The 20,349-nt window shown below is 44.0% G+C and overlaps 2 protein-coding genes across 5 annotated transcripts; one reads left to right on the top strand and one right to left on the bottom strand.

The window, feature by feature from the left end:
• Positions 1-173: 173 nt before the first annotated feature.
• cep135 (centrosomal protein 135) lies at positions 174-16,129 on the top strand. Of its 4 annotated transcripts, none has more exons than XM_014169017.2 (24): positions 174-451; positions 800-927; positions 1,042-1,232; positions 1,403-1,570; positions 1,756-1,897; positions 5,747-5,960; positions 6,158-6,373; positions 6,508-6,573; positions 6,771-6,921; positions 7,028-7,269; positions 7,424-7,579; positions 11,410-11,628; positions 11,845-11,996; positions 12,096-12,211; positions 12,319-12,473; positions 12,582-12,637; positions 12,763-12,931; positions 13,111-13,221; positions 13,425-13,610; positions 13,832-14,023; positions 14,669-14,871; positions 14,998-15,102; positions 15,235-15,390; positions 15,552-16,129. In XM_014169017.2, the coding sequence occupies exons 2-24, from the start codon at positions 815-817 to the stop codon at positions 15,571-15,573; spliced, it is 3,501 nt and encodes a 1,166-aa protein (XP_014024492.1). In that variant the 5' UTR covers positions 174-451; positions 800-814; the 3' UTR covers positions 15,574-16,129. The 4 variants fall into 4 exon arrangements, with proteins under 4 accessions (XP_014024492.1, XP_014024490.1, XP_014024491.1 ...); XM_014169015.2 differs by having other exon boundaries at positions 13,814-14,023; XM_014169016.2 differs by having other exon boundaries at positions 13,814-14,023; positions 15,235-15,413.
• Positions 16,130-16,201: 72 nt separating this feature from the next.
• chst14 (carbohydrate (N-acetylgalactosamine 4-0) sulfotransferase 14) lies at positions 16,202-19,690 on the bottom strand. The gene is made up of 2 exons (XM_014169019.2): positions 19,242-19,690; positions 16,202-17,415 (listed from the first exon to the last, which is right to left on the bottom strand). The coding sequence occupies exons 1-2, from the start codon at positions 19,533-19,535 to the stop codon at positions 16,588-16,590; spliced, it is 1,122 nt and encodes a 373-aa protein (XP_014024494.1). The 5' UTR covers positions 19,536-19,690; the 3' UTR covers positions 16,202-16,587.
• Between the last annotated feature and the right edge of the window lie 659 nt (positions 19,691-20,349).

Here is a 20,349-nt window from a genome sequence, read left to right as displayed (position 1 = left end):
GAAGCACTGAGCTCATTCATTATGTAGTGATAACTACAACTGCGAAGTAGAACTGAGTGTAGGCTACTACTGAACTCGTTGGAGACTTTGGAGATGTTCACTGGCACAGGTTCAGGTGACATGTGTCTCGTTTCCATGGAGAAGTTAAATCGAAGTGGGATGAGCTTCGGCGCCATTTTCAAACTACTTTACCGCCGACAGAGAACAAGCTAGCTAGCTAGTTCAGATCAGGGCGAGCCGAACGACAGCTTTGCATTCATGAAAAATCCATGTACTGACTGACCACCATCGCAAACCTCTACAAGGTGTTCCACCTGGCACATACGTGAGAGTCTCATGCAGTCTTTTCAGCGTTGTTTGTTCGATAACTTTGTTTACAGAAGTCATGTCAACAATCACAGCTAACGTTAGCTAACTAAGTTAGCTATCTAGCTAACCGGACCGTGGATTTGTGAGTATAATTTAGCTACTAATGAAAGTTTTACTGGCAAGAATATATGTTAGCTATAGCAAGCTAGACTGTCAGTGAAATCCTGGTTTCCCTTTTTCCATAACTTTACCTGGCCTGAACGACCTAGTTAACGTTAGCTGGCTAACTGCAGCTTGATAGGATGAATGAGCTGGCTAACGTTACTTGCTCTGGTCCAATAGTAGCCCATTTCAGTTGTCAATGCACAACCAGTCCATCTTGGGCTAGTCCAATAGTATTGGCTAGCTATGTAGCCAATAAACTGTAGTCAGCAAATAAACTAGCACAGATGGAGATGTCTACGAATCTTTATTATGTCCTGTTTTGTAGACTGCTGCAGCAACAATGAGTACCAATGCAGAGAGGAAGTTCATCAACCTTCGGAAACGTCTGGATCAACTGGGATACAGACAGCCTTTGGGAATCGAGACCCTGCCACTGGTGGAAAAATTGTTCTGGTAAATACATATTCACCTCTGAGACATGATAGTAAATGACCAGTTATATAGAGAGATGGTATTGCGTCCCATGTTATAGTGAATGAGGTTTGTGTGTTTCTGCCTATACTGCAGTGATCTGGTCCACACCACTGAAAGTCTGCGCAATGCCAAGCTCAACGCAGGGAAGACTGAGAAAGAAAGCCGTAATCTAGATGCCCTCCTGGAGCCATACAAGACGGAGAATGCCCGGCTGGTCCGGGAGAACAACGAGCTGCACCTTGGACTCCTCAAACTCAGGGAGGAGAAAGACCGAGTAAGCAGAGGTATCAGTCCACACAATGCCACTCAGTGAAGCAGCAGTCCATTCATATATGAATCCCACTGTCCTCTCGTAACAGAAATAACTGGTCTAACCCATTCATTTTTACTCCTTCTGTTATCACTGGCAATACATATATTTTGATATGAAACCTGTCACTGCCCTTTGTCTCAGAGCTCAAAGCCTACATCAGAAAGCTGGACCATGAGACATCAGACCTGAAGTTCCTAAACAACCAGTATGTGCACAAGGTCCGCTCCCTGGAGAAGGACAGCAAGGCCAAGACGGAGCGCATTCAGCAGCTGCAGGAGAAGAACATGCAGGCTGTGGTGCAGACACCAGGTAGGACATAGACCCAACATCCACTGGCATCCACCTCATACTTCTATTACCCACCCACAAGTTATTCACTCAAGTTCTTAAGCTAGAGCACCACTACATGTCCTGTTTTTCTAACGTGTACATCCAGCCTCTATACAACCACACACCAGTTGACCAGGATGTTTCCATTCATGATGATTTGACAGGAGGGAAAAAGCACAGCATTCCTTTCAGACGTCAGCGGATGCAGATTGATGAGCTTATCCCGCACTCCTCTGGCCCCACTCAACCTGTGGCGCAGCCTGATGACCCGTACATCGCAGATCTTCTGCAGGTGGCTGATGACAGGTGGGATCCTCCTTGTAGCTGTTTAATCACTTACAAGCAATTGATTTTGCATTTATTTAAACATATTAACAATGTACAATTAAATAGTATGCTAGTGCTATTCACATCAAGATGCATCAAAGGGATATTTGCAATGTTTTAATTTTGTAATAACTAGAGGTGTAACGGTTCACCAAAGCCACGGTTCAGTACGTATTGTGGGTTTGGAGATCACAGTTCGTTTGGGGGTCACGGTTCGCTTTCGGTACAGCGGAAAATTAAATGCCATCCGTTACTGTAGTTCATTTTAGTTTATTTAAGAAAATAGAAAGTATTGGTGTTCCTGATTGTGCTCTCATCAGGTATATGGAGCCATATCAACACTTAGTATTTTCTTAAATCAAAATGCACAATTACTCAATAACAACAGTAAAATAATGTGCAATATGCATGTGAAATCAATATGTAAACATGATTGACATTGTATAGGCTTATGCTATAATGTTTTCTTACAGAGAGAAAAAGATGTGCACTTGTGACTCTCATAAAGGGGGCGTGTCTGTAGCGCGGTACTTCTCATCTCCCACTCCGGGGTAATGTAATGGGGCTGTCACAGCTTCTCTGTAGCCTTGGAGGTCCATCCATCCATTAGGGGCAGCAAGTAGCCTAGTGGTTAGAGATTTGGGCCAGTAACCGAAAGGTTGCTAGATCAAATCCCAGAGGTAAAAAATCTCTAGTTCTGTCCCTAAACAAGGCAGTTAACCCACTGTTCCTAAGCCGTCATTGTAAGTAAGAACAAGTAAGAACTTGTTCTTAACTGACTTGCCTAGTTTAAATTTAATATATATATATGTATATGTATGTGTGTGTGTATGTATGTATGTATGTATGTATGTAGTAAGCACAACACAGGGTGCATTGGCCAATTCATTGATAACTTCAGATTTGGCTTGCTTTATAGGCTATGGCAGCTGCACAATCTATTCTCATTGAACATTGGCAAATACTCTTAACATTTTATCCACAAGTCTCTGTCCATCACTGTTGTAATCTACTGGGAAGCCAAAATGTTCCCAAACTGGATATCTAAACGATGATGGAGGATTGTCCTGGTTTATCGACCCCACCACTCGCCATTGTACAGAACTAGTTCCCGGCCGCGTGTCACAAAAGGACAGTTTGAAATGAGCCAATTTAAGATTTGAATTGGAATCAGCACATAGACTGTAGTTGTTTTAACGGAATAGCCTGAATTGTTTTTATTTTTCAGCTGAGATTTACTCGAGGCATACAAAGGAGTGCACTTGACTCTCTATATAATCTATTGTCGTGACGTGACTTTCATTAATGTGATGACTGTTATTTATTCAATCCACTAACTATGTTTAATTGTTGCCCAATTAAATTAATCATGTAACAATTAACTCATTAGGAATTTGTGGCACCACGGAATAAGTTGTTTAACGAGTTACCATTTCCCGAAACTCTAGAAGATATAAGTTAAAACAGTATATTGATAACTGACACTTATTAATCATTACCTTATATCAGTTCTCATTCTGAACAGTCGTAACCTTCTTGGATCTGCATGAACCCCAATCTTTCCTGATTATTCAGTACTACACAAATTGGTTTAATTATTTATTTACTAGCTAAATAATAACACAGAATACACATACACACTTACGAGACAAAAGTCCCTAGTGGACTGACAAGATATGACGGCTTGTTACATCATAGATGGGAAGGGGGAAAAAGTGAGAGCGAAGGAGACACTTATCGTACATTTGGAAACTACGCTCACAGTAACCATTTACTTTGCACACGAACCACTGCCTGTTTTGGAATAAGAAGTAATGAATGTATTTACGTGTGGATGTCTTTGTTCGTTGTATGTCTCTGTTGAAACCAATCAATTCTTCTATAGGAAGGGGTCGATTGGTGTAAGGCTCTGGTTGTCCACCAGAGGTCGCAATGTCCTTAGTTGTCCTGGCTTCAATGGGCTGTTTCCTCAGAGCAGCTACTTATATGCACCAATGATTGTCTAAGATGCGATTTTCTCCTTCACACCTCGTGTCTTTAGTCAGAGTTTGAAGCACTTTACACACGTAGCTGCAGACTGGCGGTACCCTGGTCTGGTAGGTGAGGTTATCTTCTTCATCTTGTGTTGGTTCACCGTTTCAACCATTTCCCACATGTAGCTAATGCTCCACGCTTTTCTGGTCTGGTAGGTGAGGTTATCTCCTCAGAGTTTCCAACCATTTCAATGTGTGGACCACGGTCTCACATCTTCTGGTATGAAATATGAATTCTTACCCAGTCCTTTTAAGCACTCTGGTCGAAAATGGCGGTTCCATCACGCTGACAAGCTCTCTGACCTCATTCGGGGCATGGCTAGTTACTGTGCAAAGTATAATCAAAAACGATGACCTCGTTTAGAGAACTAAAATCACATTCCTATCTTAACAAAAATAGTTTCAACCTTTTGCATATTGTCTACACCACGTATTGGATGGAATCTTGACATAAACAAGTTACAGTATTTTTGTTATACCATTTTTATAAAAAATTTTGAATGGCATCACAAAGTAGACATGTTCCAATGACCACTTCCCACATTTGGATGTTAGAAATATTGTTCCAGTGTTCACTTTTGGACGTTAGGGTTTTTTGGTGGCAAAATGTCTCTGTAACAAAGCACATTCCAATCTTGATACTAAAGAGCAAGAGCAGGTTCTCTGCTGCATAATATCTACGATTGGCATGAGGTGTCATAAAACTGTTCCCCCCCCCCGTGGTGAGAGGGGTCTGGTCATCGTCAGCCATTTGCCAAGCAATTAAGAACACCTTCCTAATATTGAGTTGCATTCTTCGAGGCATGGACTCTACAAGGTGTCGAAAGTGCGTTGGCCCATGTTGACTCCAATGCTTCCCACAGTTCTCAAGTTGGCTGGATGTCCTTTGGGTGGTGGACCATTCTTGATACACACGGGAAACTGTTGAGCGTGAAAAACACAGCAGCGTTGCATTTCTTGACACAAACCGGTGCGCCTGGCACCTACTACTATACCCTGTTCAAAGGCACTTAAATCTTTTGTCTTGCCTACTCACCCTATGAATGGCACACATACACAATCAATGTCTCAATGCTTAGAAATCCTTCTTTAACCTGTCATCTCCCCTTCATCTACACTGATTGAAGTGGATTTAACAAGTGACATCAATAAGGGATCATAGCTTTCACCTGGATTCACGTGGTCAGTCTGTCATGGAAAAAGCAGGTCTTAGTGTGTGTGTGCATACATACAGTGCATTCGGAAAGTATTCAGACCCTTTGACATTTTGTTACGTTACAGCCTTATTCCAAAATGGATTACACACACACGGCCAGCTCTAGAAAGAGTCTTGGTGGTTCCAAACTTTTCTATTTAAGAATGATGGATGCCACTGTTCTTGGGAACCTTCAATGCTGCAGACAATTCCTTTGATCTCATGGCTTGGTTTTTGCTCTGACATGCACGGTCAACTTATATAGACAGGTGTGTGCCTTTTCAAATCATGTCCAATCAATTGAATTTACCACAGGTGGATTCCAATCAAGTTGTAGAAACATCTCAAGGATGATCAATTGAAACAGGATGCACCTGAGCTCAGTTTCGAGTCTCATAGCAAAGGGTCTGAATACTTATGTAAATAAGGTATTTGTGTTTTTATATTTTTCGCTTTGTCATTATGGGGTATTGTGTGTAGATTGAGGATATATATTTTTTAATCAATTATAGAATATCTATCTATATACCCCCTCCCATTTCAATACAAATATGTGTACCATTACAGTCCTAGTAATAACTGTGATTAATTTTACCCTAGGATCCAGGAGCTGCAGCAGGACATAACCAAACTGAAATTAGACCTTGAAAGAGCTCAGGGCGGTATCAAACACCTCCACATACAGGTTGAGGAGCGAGACAAAGAGATTGAGCGTCTTAGTCGAGCACTTGATGGAGGGCGTCCTTATGATGTCATTTCCCTAGAGGCTCAGACCATCAGCAATGAGAAACTGATTGCCCACCTTAACCTGCAGGTAAGAACCAAACCCTGACCCACTTCACGCAATGGGTATTACCCAGACATTGAATTGATTTCCGCAACCTACCCTCAAACTGAAACTGACCACAAATAACTTACTTGTATCTGTCGACACCAACAACCATCAACTCAGGCTTGCCAAAGTCCTTTGAGCACTTACTACACATTGACCTCTCGGTGTCGTGTTCCCAGATCGAGTACCTGCAGGAGACTAACAGGACTCTGGAGCAGAAGGTTCAGGGGCTGCAGCAGAGGAAGCAGGATGCATCCACCGAGGTGGCGGACCTCAGTGCCAAGAACCAGGAGCTGTGTCAGGAGCTCACCCACATAGACCACCTGGCCAAGCAGCTGGAGAAGGACAAGGACCTGGTGCTGGAGACTGCTGACCTGGAACTACAGGAGGCCAAGGTGAGAAAGTAGGGGGGAGGGAAGGAAGGAGATGATAAATGGGAACAGGAGGAGTACTGTATAAAGACAGGCAGAGGGTTCAATTTGAGGGAAACGTTTTTGACAATAAATCTGTGGCCTGTTTTTCTCCTCAGAAAGAAATCCAAAAGCAACACCGAGCCTTGGAGGACTTGGAAGATGTAATCACTAAGTTAAGAAGGGTATGACTTTGTATTTATTGGGCTTATAAAGGCTTGTAGCCTACACGTTCCTGTTAAAACTTAACGTCTCAATGACTAGAGAATGTCTATCTGTTACAGTACCACATCAGATAGTTGTTAAAGGGCAACTTGAATCTGTGCAGCATTTTACTCACAATATCATAGTTGTATCTGACTCCTCTGACTGGATGTTTTAGGACCACGCTGAGGGAGACTACGAGAAGGACCGTCTGAGGGACCAGCTGGGGGAGCTCAGGGAGCAGAATGAGAAGATGGAGGGACTGATGAACTTCCTGGAGGAAGAGAAGAGGAGGCTTCAGGACAAACTAGAGAAAATGACTGATGCTGGTGAGTAGCAGTGTTTTTCTCCTGTCTCTCTGGAACTTTGGGACTCAAATGTCTCTCATTGATTATAGTTGGCCTAAGCCCAACTGACTCTGGTTGCTGTATCTAGATAAAGAGCTGGTGCTTGAGCTGGAGAGCATGAGGTCTAAACACGGTGTGTGTGGGAAGGACCCCTCCCCATCTCGCCTGGACGCATTTGTCAGGAGCCTGGAAGAGGAGCGGGACTATTACCGACAGGAGGCTGAGCGCTACCGCAGGGCCAGGGGACCAGGCGTCATGGACCACACTCCCACGCGCAGCAGCCCAGGCAGGGGCAGGAGTCCCAGGGGGAGAACAGGCTGGCATGGCAGGGTGAGAGAGCCAGCCATTATACTAATGCAAAGAATACATAGTTATGTTCTCATTTACTGTATATACGTACATAAACCCATGGTACTAGTAAGCCTCTTATATCATTATTTTGTTTGCATGTATGGTAAATAATTAATATTTGTGTGTTATTTAGGGGGACAATGTTGATTTGGAGCTCTCCCGAACAGTGAAGGAGAGAGATGAGCTCCAGGCTGTACTGCTGGGTTTTGAGAGACACATGGAGGACATCCAAACCAACGTCAAGGCCCTTACTGCTGAGAGGGACCAGCTTAGTTTACAGTGCAAAAAGGTGAGACAGGCCAGTCCAGGACATGGCATATCAAATGAAAAAGACTGTTTCAGTGTAGTACCAAACATTGAAAGTCTAAACATACCTATCAATTCAGGTGTCAAATACACATCTTACACCCTCCTCAGTTGATTCAGTATTTGAAAGCCCCTGTCTATGACGGGGGCACTCAAGTACTACTGTCCGGTCACACAAATGTCCTAGATGGCAAAGGTCTGGATGGATATTGTCTAATAATAATAATAATGTTTATCGGCATAGTAACAAACCCCAACCTCGCGACCCCAAACTGTTCACACCCCTCTTGTTGGCGGAGAGAATTTTGTTTTAAAGCTGCAACTCCCGTACGGACTTGGGAGAGGCGAAGATCGAGAGCCGCGCGTCCTCTGAAACACAACCAAACCAAGCCGCACTGCTTCTTGACACAATGTCCACTTAACCCGGAAGCCAGCCGCACCAATGTGTCGGAGGAAACACCGGACACCTGGCAATTGTGCCCTGCCCCATTGCTCTCCCGGTCGCGACAGAGCCTGGACTCAAACCAGGATCTCTAGTGGCACAGCTAGCACTCTGATGCAGTGCCTTAGACCACTGCGCCATTCGGGAGGCCCCCAAATCTACACATTTTGCCATGGGTCGGAGAGATAATGTTGCTGGTCTATGACATTGTGTATATCCATTAGAGGTCGAACGATTATGATTTTTCAACGCCGATACAAATACCGATTATTGGAGGACCAAAAAAAGCCGATACCAATTAATCGGCCAATTGTTTAAAAAAAAAATGTTTTATATATATTTGTAATAATGACAATTACAACAATACTGAGTGAACAACGAACACTTTTGTTTTAACTTAATATAATACATAAATAAAATCTATTTAGTCTCAAATACATAATGAAACCTGTTCAATTTGGTTTAAATAATGCTAAAACGCAGTGTTGGAGAAGAAAGTAAAAGTGCAATATGTGCCATGTAAAAAAGCTAACGTTTAAGTTCCTTGCTCAGAACATGAGGACGTATGAAAGCTGGTGGTTCAATATTCCCAGTTAAGAAGTTTTGGGTTGTAGTTAATTATAGGAATTATGACGTGTCGAATATTTCTCTCTATACCATTTGCATTTCATATACCTTTGACTATTGGATGTTCTTATAGGCACTTTAGTATTGCCAGCCTAATCTCGGGAGTTGATAGGCTTGAAGTCATAAACAGCGCTGTGCTTCAAGCATTGCTAAGAGCTGCTGGCAAACGCAGTAAAGTGCTGTTTGAATGAATGCTTACGAGGCTGCTGCTGCCTACCACCACTCAGTCAGACTGCTATATCAAATCATTTACTTTATTATATTATAATTAACACACAGAAATACGAGCCTTTGGTCATTAATACGGTAAAATCCGGAAACTACCATTTTGAAAACAAAAATGTTTATTCTTTCAGTGAAATACGGAACCGTTCCGTATTTTATCGAATGGGTGACAACCCTAAGTCTAAATATTGCTGTTACATTGCACAAACTTCAATGTTATGTCATAATTATGTAAAATTCTAGCAAATTAGTTCATAGTTCGCAACGAGCCAGGGCGGGTCAAACTGTTGCATATACCCTGACTCTGCTTGCACTGAACGCAAGAGAAGTGACACAATTTTCCTAGTTAATATTGCCTGCTAACATGCATTTCTTTAACTAAATATACTTCTGTGTATTGATTTTAAGAAAGGCATTGATGTTTATGGTTAGGTACAGTTGAAGTCGGAAGTTTACATACACTTAGGTTGGAGTCATTAAAACTCGTTTTTCAACCACTCCACAGATTTCTTGTTAACAAACTATAGTTTTGGCAAGTCGGTTAGGACATCTACTTTGTGCATGACACAAGTAATTTTTCCAACAATTGTTTACAGACAGATTATTTCAATTAATCACAATTCCAGTGGGTCAGAAGTTTACATACACTAAGTTGACTGTGCCTTTAAACAGCTTGGAAAATTCCAGAAAATGATGTCATGGCTTTAGAAGCTTCTGATAGGCTAATTGACATCATTTGTGTCAATTGGAGGTGTACCTGTGGATGTATTTCAAGGCCTACCTTCAAACTCAGTGCTGCTTTGCTTGACATCATGGGAAAATCAAAAGAAATCCGCCAAGACCTCAGAAAAATAATTGTAGTCCTCCACAAGTCTGGTTTATCCTTGGGAGCAATTTCCAAACGCCTGAAGGTGTACCATGTTCATCTGTACAAACAATAGTACGCAAGTATAAACACCATGGGACCACGCAGCCGTCATACCGCTCAGGAAGGAGACGCATTCTGTCTCCTAGAGATGAACGTACTTGGGTGCGAAAAGTGCAAATCAATCCCAGAACAACAGCAAAGGACCTTGTGAAGATGCTGGAGGAAACAGGCACAAAAGCATCTATATCCACAGTAAAACGAGTCCTATATCGACATAACCTGAAAGGCCGCTCAGCAAGGAAGAAGCCACTGCTCCAAAATCGCCATTAAAAAAGCCAGACTACGGTTTGCAACTGCACATGGGGACAAAAATCATAGTTTTTGGAGAAATGTCCTCTGGTCTGATGAAACAAAAATAGAACTGTTTGGCCATAATGACCATCGTTATGTTCGGAGGTAAAAAAGGGGGAGGCTTGCAAGCCGAAGAACACCATCCCAGCCGTGAAGCACTGGCAGCATCATGTTGTGGGTGTGCTTTGCTGCAGGAGGGACTGGTGCACTTCACAAAATAGATGGCATCATGAGGATGGAAATTCTGTGGAAATATTGAAGCAACATCTCAAGACATCAGTTAAAGCATCAGGAAGTTAAAGCTTGGTTCGCATATGGGTCTTCCAAATGGACAATGACCCCAAGCATACTTCCAAAGTTGTGGCAAAACAGCTTAAGGACAACAAATTCAAGGTTTTGGAGTGGCCATCACAAAGCCCTGACCTCAATCCTTTAGAAAATTTGTGGGCAGAACTGAAAAAGCATGTGCGAGCAAGGAGGCCTACAAACCTGACTCAGTTACACCAGCTCAGTCAGGAGGAATGGGACAAAATTCACCTAATTTATTGTGGGAAGCTCGTGGAAGGGTACCCAAAATGTTTGACCCAAGTTAAACAATTTTAAAGGCAATGCTACCAAATACTAATTGAGTGTATGTAAACTTCTGACACACTGGGAATGTGATGAAAGAAATAAAAGCTGAATTAAATCATTTTCTCTCTTATTATTTTGACAATTCACATTCTTAAAATAAAGTGGTGATCCTAACTGACCTAAGACAGGGAATTTTTACTAGGATGAAATGTCAGGAATAGTTAAACTGAGTTTAAATGTATTTGGCTAAGGTGTATGTAAACTTCCGACTTCAACTGTACATTTGTGCAACGATTGTGCTTTTTTCGCCAATGCGCTTTTGTTAAATCATCACCCGTTTGGCGATGTTGAAGTAGGCTGTGATTCGATGATAAATGAACAGGCGCCGCATTAATTATATGCAACGCAGGACAAGCTAGTTAACCTAGTAATATCATCAACCATGTGTTATTAACTAGTGGTTATGTGAAGATTGATTGTTTTTTATAAGATAAGTTTAATGCTAGCTAGCAACTTACCTTGGCTAGTTGCAGCCATGAGGTCCTTTTGACGCTGCACTCGCGTAACAGGTGGTCAGCCTGCCACGCAGTTTCCTCGTGGATTGCAATGTAATCGGCTGTCCAAAAAGGCAGATTACCAATTTGTTATGAAAACTTGAAATCGGCCCTAATTAATCAGCTATGCCGATTTAATCGGCCGACCTCTAATATCTATGTCTGTACTGTAGGTTCAGGAGGAGCTGAGGCGGGTTCGTACAGGATCAGAGCTGTCCACAGAGGTCCTGAGGCTGAAGGAGGAGAGGGAGCAGGCTGATGCTGACCTACAAAGGATCACTTCTGAGAGGGACACACTCAGAGAGAGACTAAAAGTTGCCCAGACCTGTGCTCTCACAGACCGAGAGGAAGAAGAGCGGAGGATCCTGAACCTGGAAAACACCATCAAGACTGTGAGACTGATCAACTTCTCATCAAATCAAAGCCAAATGATCCTGTCGCAGTTGATCATATTACTTTTTGTAGATAGAACAACTTACAAAGATTTTACAACCACCGTGTACTGCGCTGTCAATCATGTCTGCCTCTGCCATTATTACCACCTCAGCTGATCTTGCATGCATGATGTACCAGGAGCAGAGTGTGTTATGGTGTGTTTTTGGTCCCAGTTGGAGAGGGAGCGTCTGGACCTGCGGTCTCAGGTGTCAGTGCTGAAGGAGGGCAGGGTGGCTATAGAAGAGGAGCTGAAGGCTCGCTCCACTGCCCTGGTCCACACTGCAGAGGAGACGGCCCAGCAGAGAGCTGAGTCCAGCGCACTACGGTACTGTCTGTCGGTGTCCGTCTCTCTTTCTTTGTATGGATGTGATGTCATTTATGTAATATAGTGATGGGAAATGGCTAATTCCCGCTCTATGTTCAGGCTGTTGCAGGAGCAGATGGAGCAGTCTCTGTTTGACACACAACACAGGCTCTCTGTGAAGACCAACGAGCTCCATGCTGCCCACCAGCAGATGGAGAAACTGGAGGAGAAAATAGGTGAGGGGTTTGTGGATGCAGGGGTTAGTTAGGCCTGGATATCTTACTGTTTCCCTTTGTTTATTCTGAGATGGGTTTTTATTAACAAATAATAATAATTCCATCAGCTGAGCTGAGTCGCCATGACTCCACCCAGAGAGACGGTGTTGCTGTGCTCCAGAAGACTGTCTCTGCTCTGGACAGGGAGAAGGATGCTCTGCAGGATGACGTGGACCAGAAGACCGAGAGCCTGGCCCTGCTGCAGGACGAGCTGTTCAGGAAGGTAGGGCACTAGATACCAGTGACTGGCCTGTACATGTTAGAGGGACTAGAACTATAGGAGTAGGCAGTCCTGCAGAGAGTGAGCACTGTTCTGTCTCTCATTCTGCAGGAGAAGACACTGGAGGAAGTTAGACATACTGTTAAAGACATGGAGAACTCCCTAGAGTAAGTGTATACTCTTCTTGTGTGTTTTGAGATGTCTGTTCGTGCATTGGTGTGAAAGGCACATCTGCCTAATATGTGTGTGTGTGGCGAGCGAGTGGATCAGTGATATTGTGTTGTACCTGCAGTCAGCTGAAGGGGGCGCTGAGCAGCCGTGAGCGGGAGATAGCCAGTCTACGCAGACAACTTGACTCTGCCCAGGAGGAGCTGTCTGGAGTGGGGAGAGAACGAGAGATCGCCCTGCGAGAGAACCGGAGACTAAAGGATGACCTAGCCACTATGACCAGGGAGAACCAGGTACAGAGCACAGTTGGATAACAGAGCTTTTGTGAACAGAACAAAATTCTGTCACCCACAATAGACGTATCTAACTTGGGGGCACATTTACTCTACAAGTTCTTTTATTTAATTGGGATGCAAACATTTCATACATACTCTGTTTTCATGGGTCTCATTTGCACGTGTTGTGTGTCCAGGCTGTGCATGCCGAGATGGAAGAGGCCTTGCATGAGAAAGACGAGCTGAAGATGAGAGTTCACTCCTACATCTCAGAAGTGGCCAGGATAGAGAATATAATGCTTGCAAAGGTAAGCAGTAACACTCTACACAGCAGTAGTATAGTCACACTAGGTGTTTCCCTCAAAGGGATTGTATTCTAGTGTAGATATTACAATTGGATTGTTATGTATCTACTGGAATTGATCATGTCTGTTTTCCAGTGTTTAGCCAAGTACACATCCTCCAGTTGCTATGGAGTCCTTCCAATGATTTAAATAATGTTGTCTTCCAGGAGCAGGAGAACAGGGAGATGCTGGAGCGGTTCCGGATGGCCCATGGGGAGTCAGAGGACCGGGAGCTGAAGCTACAGCACGCTGAGGGCCTCAACAACTCCATCCGCCTGGAGCTGCTCTCCTCAGACACAGAGAGACGACACCTCAGAGAGACTGTGGGACATCAGGAGAGAGAGATCCAGGAGGTGAGACTGGGGGGGGGGGCAATGTGGGTGGAGAAAAATGCTGTAGATAAAGCTTAAAATGGGTAGAGTTTTAGTTTTGTTTAAATTGCCCACTAGCTTATGTTGTCTGTTCTTGCATAGCTCTACCCAATATCTACTATACTGAATTCACTTGCATTGTTGCAATTGGTGATGAGGATCCCTGTTCTGTCCCAACCTTATAGCACATGAATGCCCTGCAGGCGTACGAGGCCCAGGTGTCATCCCTGGCCCGGGGCATGTCCCGGCTGGAGGAGGAGCTGCAGGCGGCCCGGGGGGAGAAGACTGTCCTGCTGTCTGACCTGGCCTCTGTCAGGGAGCTCTGTGTCAAACTGGACTCAAGCAAAGAGCTCAGCACCCGCCAGCTCACCTCCAAGAGCATGGAGCTGGAGAGGGTGAGCAAATCGACTGCATCTCAGTCCTCCACCCTTTTCATTTCCCTTCATGAATTTAGCAATGGTGGAAATGTACACCACACACGTGTGTGTGTGTGTATATACTCAGCAAATATGGACTTGGTCTTTTACCAAATAGGGCTATCTTCTGTATACCACCCCTAACTTGTCACAATACAACTGATTGGCTCAAACGCATTAAGAAGGAAAGAAATTCCACAAATTTACTTTTAACAAGGCACAGCTGTTAATTGAAATGATTTCCAGGTGACTACCTCATGAAGCTGGTTGAGAGAATGCCACATGTGCAAAGCTGTCATCAAAGTGTGGCTACTTTGAAGAATCTAAAATATATTTTACATTCTTCAAACACTTTTTTTGGTTACTACATGATTCCATATGGGTTATTTCATAGTTTTGATGTCTTCACTATTATTTTACAATGTCGAAAATAGTACAAAATAAAGAACCCTCGAATGAGTACGTGTGTCCAAACTTTTGACTACACACAATGCATGTACCAATAAGTTGCGATACAGGCCTTGCTAAATGCAATAACCTAGCTATAAGACAATGTGCCCTGTCTGTGTAGTGTCGACTCTGCCCTTCATTATGTCTGTCTATGGGCTTGTGCTGCTCTCGTAGGTGACAGGAGAGCTGGAGGACGTGCGCTCGGAGGCAGAGCTGCTGAAGAAGCAGCTGGCCAGTGAGAGGCTGACTGTCCGTAACCTAGAGACACTTCTCTCCTCCAATCGGCAGAAGGAGTTCCACACGCATTTGAGCGCCAGCGAGAGGGACTCGGAGCTGAAGGTTCTGCGGGACAGACTCGCCCTAGCTGACAGCAAAACGTAAGAGAAGGTCCTAAAGAATCCTTGAGCCAACGAATGTACTTCTTCACAGACCCACTGATTACACACAATCTTGAGTCTTACTGATTTAATAAAGATAAGTAACAGTGTGTATTGTGTCTGCAGGGCAGGGCATGCCAGGGAGGTTTCACTACTCCGAGGGAAAGTCTCTCAGCTGCAGACAGAGATGGACGTGCTGAAGAGACAGCTGACCACTGAGCGCTTTGAGCGGTGAGCTGAATGACTCTTTATGTGCCCAGCTTATCAATCACCTACCTCAATAATCCAAATGTTTGTTTGCGTGTAATTGAAAAGGCCGAGGGCTACTATCTGTCCCTCATGCCCTTGTTGTCTCTACCTCAGTGAGAGGGCTGTGCAGGAGATGCGCAGGCACGGTATGTCTTTCTCCTCACTGCGGAGCTCCTCCCCCCTGAGCAGATCTCTGAGTCCCCGCCCCCCCTCCCCGGAACGTTCCATCCTGCGAACTCCAGAGCGCTCCACCGACCGGTCACCAGAGAAGTGAGTTACACTCACAATACTACGTACGTGCTTGCACAGACACACACACACATCACTTCCTACTTTTATATCCATTCTGCAATCACTGCGATACGACTTTCTAGATCACACCGATTGTATTCAAGCCTGTAATTGATGTGACTTCCCTTTTTCCTCCACAGAATTGTGAGCTTTAAGGAGTAGAGACACCAGACAGGGAAATGAAGGAGCTGGAGTGAGTGCGTGAGAGAAGCCTGTAAGGGTATCAGTTTGGACGCATCAAACGCAACTTAGCAACTCGTGTCCAACAAAAATGCTTCTAATGGTCTAAAATGCCACCGTCCTCCTTCCCTATGAAGGATGCAATAACTTGGATCAAAGTTGAAATCATGCCGTCCTCTCACCAAAGATAATTCCAGTGCCAATTTTTTGAAGAATTTGATTGTCTATATTATGTTCCTCCATGGGGGAAAAAATGGACTAATTGAGCTACTAATAGTATTGTCAAATTGAAGTGTACCTTGGAGGTACTGTACATTTTCTGCTTTTACTTGGGAGATCCATAGGTGATTAGACTGAGATACTTTTACCAAATGTATTTATAACAATCTGGACTTGGTTATTAGACCACTGATAGGAGAATAGTTCATTAGTTCAGCTTTGTGTTCTGTGGTATTTTTACATGTTTAATGTTACATATTATTCCCATTATGCCTAAATTAATAACTTATTCCTTCAAATAAAGTTTTGTACAAACAAATTCACTGCACTCGTCTGTACCTAAAATCAGAGACAACACAACAGCCTTTAAATTACCCATAAGAGATTCCCATAAAAGTGTAGAGGAAAATTTATTTCCAAAATAAACATACAAATGTGTTACTGGGGCTTTAATACTTTGTTGGGTCAATGTTTGGTTGAAGCCCAGATGGAGTGCACAGTAATTAGAGCAATTGGACGGTAACAGTTTAATTTCTTAATTGATTTGATTCAGCAACATATCCTCTTTCCTTCTAAAATACAATTCCTTTTGAGTTTTAGTGGTTTTATGCATATACTCAAACACATAATTCATATTTCCCAATGCTGTAACAACTAATGTAAAAACTAACCTATCAAAATACTGCTTGTTCCCTCAGAATAAAAAAAAAAAGGCAAACGTGTAACAAGATGCTGTAGAAAAATATTAATTTCCAAGTATAAAATACCATCTTGCAGTTAATGTCTGCAGTACTCAGTGGTTGTGTTGGGGAGGGGGTAAGTAAACAGGGAAAAGTCTAGAATATACTTTGGCAGGAGTTCCCTGAGAAGCTTCTGAGACAGACTGCATAGGTAATAGTGCAGCGTCTCCTTGGTGACAGGCTTGTACCACGTCTGTCGCTCAGGGAAGTGGACGTGTGGAGGTGCACTAATACGCTGTAGCACATAGTCCGCATCACTCTCCAGATGCTCATAGGAGCCAATGAAGTCATAGGACACGGCACATGGCTGACACAGGTTGTAGATGGGCATCCAGTGCTCATTCATGCGGTCCACATCCTCATCCAGCAGATAGCGCACAAACTCAGCAAAAGTCACATCATCCCCAGCCACTGCTGTATCCTTGGCATGGCCCTTTCTGTAGCGCCTGATGATCTCGGCACCGTACTTCTCCTGGTAGGCCTTGATCTCCCCAAACTTGTTCCTGTAAGCGGAGAGAAGGCGCTCCATAGGTTCCCTGACAAACATGAACTTGAAGTAGTGTTTCAGCCTGTAGCGGATCTCCTCAGGCTTCAGGGAGGACAGGAAGAGCAGGTCACTCTTGTGGTTCATCTTGATGTTGACGTCCACGTTCTCTAGAGCCCCACTCAGGACCTTCAGAACCCTCTTCCAGTTGGAGCAGGCCACCTTGGGGACGTAGCAGTAGAGGAAGCGGTGCTCGTCATTCACCAGGATGTGCTGCAGCAGGGTTTTCTTCTGCAGGGGGCTCAGGGACCACACACTGTGAGGCATGTTCTTCTGACCACACATGGTCCGGATGGTGCGGTTACGGATCTCCTGGAGAATCTGAATGGGGTTTGGAGGAGATGTAAAAAAATACATTAAAACTAAACTCAGCAAAAAAAAGTTTTGGCCCTTTTTCAGGACCCTGTCTTTCAAAGATAATTTGTAAAAATTCAAATAACTTCACAGATCTTCATTGTAAAGGGTTTAAACACTGTTTCCCATGCTTGTTCAGTGAACCATAAACAATTAATGAACATGCACCTGTGAAACGGTCATTAAGACACTAACAGCTTACAGACGATAGGCAATTACGGTCACAGTTATGAAAACTTAGGACACTAAAGAGGCCTTTCTACTGACTCTGAAAAACACAAAAAGAAAGATGCCCAGGGTCCCTGCTCATCTGTGTGAACGTGCCTTAGGCATGCTGCAAAGAGGCATGAGGACTGCAGATGTGGCCAGGGCAATAAATTGCAATGTCCATACTGTGAGACGCCTAAGACAGCACTACAGGGAGACAGGACGGACAGCTGATCGTCCTCGCAGTGGCAGAGCACGTGTAACAACACCTGCACAGGATCGGTACATACGAACATCACAGCTGTGGGACAGGTACAGGATGGCAACAACAACTGTCTGAGTTACACCAGGAACGCACAATCCCTCCATCAGTGCTCAGACTGTCCACAATAGGCTGAGAGAGGCTGGACTGAGGGCTTGTAGGCCTGTTGTAAGGAAGGTCCACACCAGACATCACCGGCAACAACGTTGCCTATGGGCACAAACCCACCGTCGCTGGACCAGACAGGACTGGCAAAAAGTGCTCTTCTCTGATGAGTCGCGGTTTTGTCTCACCAGGGGTGATGGTCAGATTCGCGTTTATCGTCGAAGGAATGAGGGTTACACCGAGGCCTGTACTCAGGAGCGGGATCGATTTGGAGGTGGAGGGTCCGTCATGGTCTGGGGCGGTTTGTTACAGCATCACCGGACTGAGCTTGTTGTCATTGCAGGCAATCTCAACGCTGTGTGTTACAGGGAAGACATCCTCCTCCCTCATGTGGTACCCTTCCTGCAGGCTCATCCTGACATGACCCTTCAGCATGACAATGCCTCCAGCCATACTGCTCGTTCTGTGTGTGATTTCCTGTAAGACAGGAATGTCAGTGTTCTGCCATGGCCAGCGAAGAGCCCGGATCTCAATCCCATTGAGCACATCTGGGACCTGTTGGATCGGAGGGTGAGGGCTAGGGCCATTCCCCCCCAGAAATGTCTGGGAACTTGCAGGTGCCTTGGTGGAAGAGTGCGGTTACATCTCACAGCAAGAACAGGCTAAATCTGGTGCAGTCCATGAGGCGCACTACAGTACTTAATGCAGCTGGTGGCCACACCAGATACTGACTGTTACTTTTGATTTTGGATGTTTCTTTTTTTTTGCTGAGTTTATGTAAGACTTATAAGATAATAATACAATATCACTCGTGTCAATCTAATACCTACACAACATGTTATGATATGTATTCCATTAGAGTAGACCACTATGAAAATGTAAATGTAGAAAATGCATCCCATGAAATGTTCATGTGCAAACGGCACTTGATTTCTATTAAATATCTGTAGTGCTCAAGCAAGGCCTAACATTTCATGACGAGATGGCATCATGTACTTTTATATAAATAAAATGACTTTGAAGTTATAGCCTACATTATTTGTTTACACAAAGTATCCTGTGACAACAAAAACATTAATGGAGTAATAAGTCCTTTAGTTATTTGGTTATGAATACATTTGTCGGCCTAAGGTATTTTAAAGTCATATTCTTCCAAAACATATCCAGCCAAATCAAGTGGTGGGCTACTGGGAATCTACAGACCGTGGCTTCAGTTTACCTGGGATTCTGCGTCCACAGCTGGATCAAGATTTCGGGCTTGTCTGAGGTAGCCTGACCTCTTGCTGTATCCCCGAGGTGGTGGTGTCTCCATACTATTCAGCATTCCTTTCTCTATCATGAGCAGAAGGCCCCCGGACGCCACGATCACGGCGAACGTCAGCACCGATGGCAAGACAGCAGAGCTGCGGCGTAAAGAGCCGGAGTTCAAAGTTTTTCTGAAGTTTATCACGGACCCGCTCCTGGCCCCTCCAGACTTTTTCAGTCCGAAATCTTGGTTTCGCGGAGGCATCATCGATCTCTGAATGATGTCCGTTGGATATGTGATATGTTGTTTTTATGAGGAGAAAAAAGTGTGTGAACTACCACGTACACATAATATCGTATTCTCAGTAGGCTGCTACTACCAAAAATACTCCTGTTCCTGTAAAAAGAAGAACGCGTCAGAGGGGATTGTGGGAGCTGTAGTTGTGGAGTATATTTTGTCCCGCTGGGTTTGGGGGGATCGGGGAAGAACTTTACGAATCCTATGCCGACTCCTACTGGAAGACCAGCCTACCTACAATTGCAACCAGCTGTTTTCAGTTTATGACTGCATTATGAATGTCTGTCTTTCCAACAGCAGTTTTGCACATTGATCTGATAAAGAAGTAATATTGTTGTATTATTTTACTTGTATTATTTTATTATTTTAGGCTTATTTTTTAGGATGGTGCTAAATCATCGGAATAGTCTCCAACTATGGAGGCCTTTATGCTTCATGAATTGTGGAAGCACCCACTCATTGGTCCTTTTGCAAGGGCTGGCTCAAGATGCACAAAGAAGTCAGTCATGTCAGTCTTGCCCCACAGCCAGCGAACAATAACGGTGTCACGTATGTCCCCCATATATAAATACAGAGAGAGAGCGCATATTCGTCACATCAAATTTTTGCCTAATATTTGAGATCCATTGCACTGCGGCTTATTGAAGTGAGGTTTTCTATACTAATATACTAGTCATTTTCAGACATAATGTGATAGGCCACTTCACTGTGACAGACCGTGAAGACTGTCAATGACAAACAAGCACCTCCACTCCGAATCAAATCAAAGACACATACTATGCCT

Source organism: Salmo salar, chromosome ssa23 (genome assembly GCF_905237065.1).
Source record: "Salmo salar chromosome ssa23, Ssal_v3.1, whole genome shotgun sequence".
In the NCBI taxonomy this organism is placed as follows: Eukaryota; Metazoa; Chordata; class Actinopteri; order Salmoniformes; family Salmonidae; genus Salmo; species Salmo salar.
This window is presented reverse-complemented; position numbering and strand designations above follow the sequence as displayed.